This window comes from Triticum aestivum, chromosome 1B, assembly GCF_018294505.1.
Source record: "Triticum aestivum cultivar Chinese Spring chromosome 1B, IWGSC CS RefSeq v2.1, whole genome shotgun sequence".
Taxonomy (NCBI): domain Eukaryota; kingdom Viridiplantae; phylum Streptophyta; class Magnoliopsida; order Poales; family Poaceae; genus Triticum; species Triticum aestivum.
The window spans coordinates 435,077,578-435,082,100 of NC_057795.1; the positions used below are offsets into that span (position 1 = coordinate 435,077,578).

General features: G+C 58.5%; 1 protein-coding gene across 1 annotated transcript; it reads right to left on the reverse strand.

Annotated features, from left to right (window-relative positions):
- Positions 1-3,427: 3,427 nt before the first annotated feature.
- LOC123129396 (uncharacterized) lies at positions 3,428-4,254 on the reverse strand. The gene has a single exon (XM_044549582.1). The coding sequence runs from the start codon at positions 4,104-4,106 to the stop codon at positions 3,609-3,611; it is 498 nt and encodes a 165-aa protein (XP_044405517.1). The 5' UTR covers positions 4,107-4,254; the 3' UTR covers positions 3,428-3,608.
- Between the last annotated feature and the right edge of the window lie 269 nt (positions 4,255-4,523).

Sequence of the window (4,523 nt, forward strand, 5' to 3'; positions counted from 1 at the left end):
GAGGTTTTATCGGTCTTATCCGAGGAAGGGTTCTCACCTTTTTCTTATGAGCCTTTTCTAATTTGCTTCTTATTGATATTTATTTCAAGATTGGGTTAGCCCTTGTTGCTAGCTTTCCAACAAACTTGGTTTCATCGAATTCGGAGCTTGTATGCGAAAGTTGTGGCTGTTTTGATATTGCATGTTTTACATAGAGAGGTTGTACCGCCCCATAGAGAGGTTGTACTGGTTGACCGGTACAACCGGTGTTTGGAGCGGTTGTACCGCTCCAGAATTGGTCTGGAGGTTGTACCGGCCATATACCGCTCCACCACCGGACTAGTTTCTGTTGTGGTGCGGTTGTTGGGCGGTTGTGGGCCGGTTGTACCGCTTATTGCCTGTTACCGGTTGTATCAGTGCTCATAGCGGTTGTACCGCTCCTATGTTATTCTGCACATAACGGGCAGATTCGTTGGGACCTATTTAAGGGGGTCTTCTTCCCCAATGGTTCTCTAACTCTTGAGCTCGTTTTTGCCCCCATTGTTGACCTTCTTTGAGCTTGCTAACTCTCGATCCCTCCATGGATTCTTGCTAGTTTTTGAGGGAAAAGAGAGAGGAGATTTAGATTCACACTTCCACCAATCACTTTCTCCTCTATGTGAGGGGAACCCCTTGGATCTAGATCTTGGAGTTCTTTGTGTTCTCCTTCTTGTTCTTCCTCTCACTTTCCTCCCTATCATTAGTTGCTTTGGTGGGATTTGATAGAGAAGGACTTGGGCACTCTGTGTGCCCTTGCCATTGCATTTGTGCATCGGTTTGAGTTCTCCACGGTGATACGTGGAAGTTACAAGTTGAGAAGCTTATTACTCTTGGGTGCTTGGTACCCTTGAGCTTGTTCCTCTTGGGTGCTTGGGCGCCCTAGACGGTTGGTGGTGCTTGGAGCTCAATCATTGTGGTGTAAAGCTCCGGGAAAGCGTCGGGGTCTCCAATTAGGTTGTGAAGATCGCCCCGAGCAATTTGACGGGTACCGGTGACCGCCCCCAAGGGTTGCCAAAGTGTACGGGTTCGGTGACCGCCCCCAAGGGTCGCCATTTGTACGGGTTCGGTGACCGCCCTCAAGGGTCCCTTAGTGAAATCACGGCATCTTGCATTGTGCGAGGGCGTGAGGAGATTACGGTGGCCCTAGTGGCTTCTTGGGGAGCATTGTGCCTCCACACCGCTCCAAATGAAGATTAGCATCCGCAAGGGTGTGAACTTCGGGATACATCGTCGTCTCCGCGTGCCTCGGTTATCTCTTACCCGAGCCCTTTACTTATGCACTTTACTTTGTGATAGCCATATTGTTCTTTGTCATATATCTTGCTATCGCATAGTTACTTATCTTGCTTAGCATAAGTTGTTGGTGCACATAGATGAGCCTAGTTGTTTTAGGTTTGTGCTTGACAAATTAACCGCTAGGTTTATTCCGCATTTGTTCAAGCCTAAACCGTAATTATTTTAAAGCGCCTATTCACCCCCCCTCTAGGCGACATCCACGATCTTTCACACGCCCATTTCAAGGCCGCCGCGTCGTCGAGCTCCCCGCCTGCGATCCCGGGCTCCGTCTTCACGAGGGTGAGCCCCGGCTCCGTTTTCACGGCGGTGAGCCCCGGCTCCGTCTTCGGTTTGACGTAGCGCGGAGGAGCCAAGGAGGAGGCGCGCCGGCCGCCCTCATTGGTGACGATGTCGGCGCTGCGGGTGCGCCGGTCGAGCGGCGTCTCCGCTGCAGGCTCGGCCTTGACGCCGAACACCACCGGCGAGCCGGAAGAATGGGAAGAGGAGCGGGAGGAGGAGTGAGAGGAGGAAGTCGAGGAGGAGCGGAACCTCCTGGGCATCCATTGCCCGACGCTCCGGCGGGGGACCGGGGCGGCCGCCGCGGCAGGGTATGCCAGCGGTGGGTCATTGCCGCCCTCGAGGTACTCCGGCACATCATGGAGCGTGCGGCCGGGGGCGCTCCACCATACACGGCGCCCTTCGCTGTTCTTGACGCCCCCACCACCGGTGCCCCGTTGGTGGACGCCAGCCTCTGCGCCTGACGGTGCTGGAAGTACGCCGCCCATGACGTGTGGTTGTCGGCAGCGTACTAGGGGAGGGCGCGCTGCTCCTCCGTCAGGGACGCCCGCACGCGGTCGACCTCGGCCGCGAACATGGCGGGGCGTGCTTCGACGTCGGGCACCGGGGGAATGAGGACGCCCCCGTTGCTGAGCATCCACCCCGTCGGCCCGACGCGCATGTCCGGTGGCGCCGGGATGTTCGCCTCGAACAAGAGGTAGTCCTCCCACTCGTGGAGCGAGCGGCGGCCGAAGCCGTTAGCCGCCGCTGCGTCGCCGGGGAATCGCGTGACCATCGGATGGGCTTGGGAGAGAGGGAAGGGAAGAAATGTCGGCGGGCGGCTGCACGGGGAGAGAGGCAGAGCTCGGCGGCGGGCGGCTGTGGGCTGTTGTGGCCAGAGGCGAGGGGGAGGCACTGGTTTTATAGCCCCGCGCCGTGTGTACGCGTGGTGAAAGGGGAGGCGTCGCCGCGCCGCACGTGATAAGGAATCAATGCCAAGGCCGAACGGCGGCAACCTTGCCATTGATTCCACACGGGAAACCGAGGCGTTCCGAGGACGACGAGATGTGCATCGCTGACTCGGCGGGCCCGTGGCTCTTTCGCGTCAAAATCGCTCGCCCCGGCGCCTCCGGGCGCCCCAGCGCGCCGGGTCCGCCGGCGCTAATTTCGGTCCAAAACCAACGAAAAACGGGCTCCCGAAAACGCGACTGGGCCGTTTTTTGTCACCGGCGCGAAAAAATCGCCTTGGAGGGCCGTGTTGTGGGCGCGGCTAAATATGCTCTAAAATCCAACTGAAGGCGGTACACTATCTCCCTGAAGGCGGTACAGCATGACTATGGACTGAAAATCTTACAGATGGTGTTCTCATAATCTCCAGCTCGATAATCACAACAGAAACCTTCAGCCATGCACATAAGGACACGAACAATTATTCTTAACCAAGTCGAGAAGAGCGTGAGCGGGCGGCTAAGCGCCGGCTCATCCCATCTCACCCACGTAGGTTGTTGTGGCGCTACTGAACTTTAAATACTAGCAGCCCTGCCAGTCTGTATGGCTAGCACCGTCAACCGCAACAATATTCTATAAAGCTAAAAGGTTGCGCATTCTCCGCTTTTCCTGATTCTTGCACATTAATTCTGTTACCATCCACGCTTAATTATATGCGACCAACCGTAAAATGCCACGGCTTGAAACGCCATGTTTCTACGGAACCAAACTTGAAACTTATTCCCGCAAAATCCTGCGAACTCCAGTAAACAATCGCCGACAGCACAGCCAGCTTCCGAGGCTTCCGCACCAGTTTTACGGATTAAAATGCGTAAGAGGAAGAAGAAACGGAAGATCACTTGAGCAATACTGCAATACCAATACTGTAGGTAGATCATTTTGCAAATTGCAGCAAGACGTAGTACCACAGAAATCCCAACATACACGCTAGATGGCACCAGTGCAGTTCACGAGTTCTGCGCGGCGAAACGAAGGGGCAAATGGCGTGACAAGCTTGCGTCCGCGCCGCGCCAGTCGACCGGTGTGGGCGGTCAGGCCACCGTGGCCGCGGCCGGCATCGCCATCGGGGCGGGGCCCACCACCAGCGAGGCGTCGCCGGAGAGAGGGATGACGCCGCCGCGGGCCAGGATGGACCGGTACATCTCCACCAGCACCTTCTCGTCGTACTCCTTGAGCGGCCGCGGCCGCGCGAAGGGCTCGCTGGCGGCACAGAACGGGGCGGAGCCGTAGCCCACGGCGGCGGAGGACGCGAGCCGGAGCATCGCGTTGACGTACGCATCCCGGAGCCGCGTCAGCAGCCGCCGCGGCGAGAGCGCGCGCAGGAGGCGCCGCCCGAGGCCGCGGCGCCGCACGCGCCACCCGCGCCGACGGCCCGCGGTCGCCGGTGCCTTGCCTCCGGCGCCGAGCTCGGCCGTGGCGAGGGCCGGGCGGCGCTGCGCGGCGGCCGCGTCCAGGCGGTCGTACCCGCGGTGCTTCCAGTAGGCCTTGATGCCGCCCTTGCGGGTGCTGGTGGCGGACGCGCCGGCCATGGCTGCTCTCGGGCTTCTTGGTTCCGTGGAGCCGCGGAAGGCTGGACTGGGTGCCCTGATCCCGCGTGGTGTACGAAAATGGTGGGTGGTTTGTAATGGCAGGAGCGGTGTGTCGTGCGTGTGTGTGCTCTACTAGTAGCACCAGCTAGCTGCCCTGCACTTATACCTGTGTCATCACAGAGTTGGTGTTTTTTTTTCCTCTCTGAGTTAAAATAACTCACGATGCCTTTGTACTACTAGATTCTAGATTACTGCGATTGCTCCTGTGCGGCCGCGCCGGGTCGCACAAGGGCAGCCCCTGCCGGCCGGCTCGAGGCCTCCTCCGCACCAACCTCCTTCCTCCGGCCACCGCTGCCGGGGGCGTCGCCGGGCAAAGCCCGTGTGACGTGGCAGCGGATATCCTCGGCCATAGATCAA

Coding starts and splice junctions, on each gene's coding strand:
- LOC123129396 (XM_044549582.1), bottom strand. CDS start 4,106: ATGGCCGGCGCGTCCGCCACCAGCACCCGCAAGGGCGGCATCAAGGCC.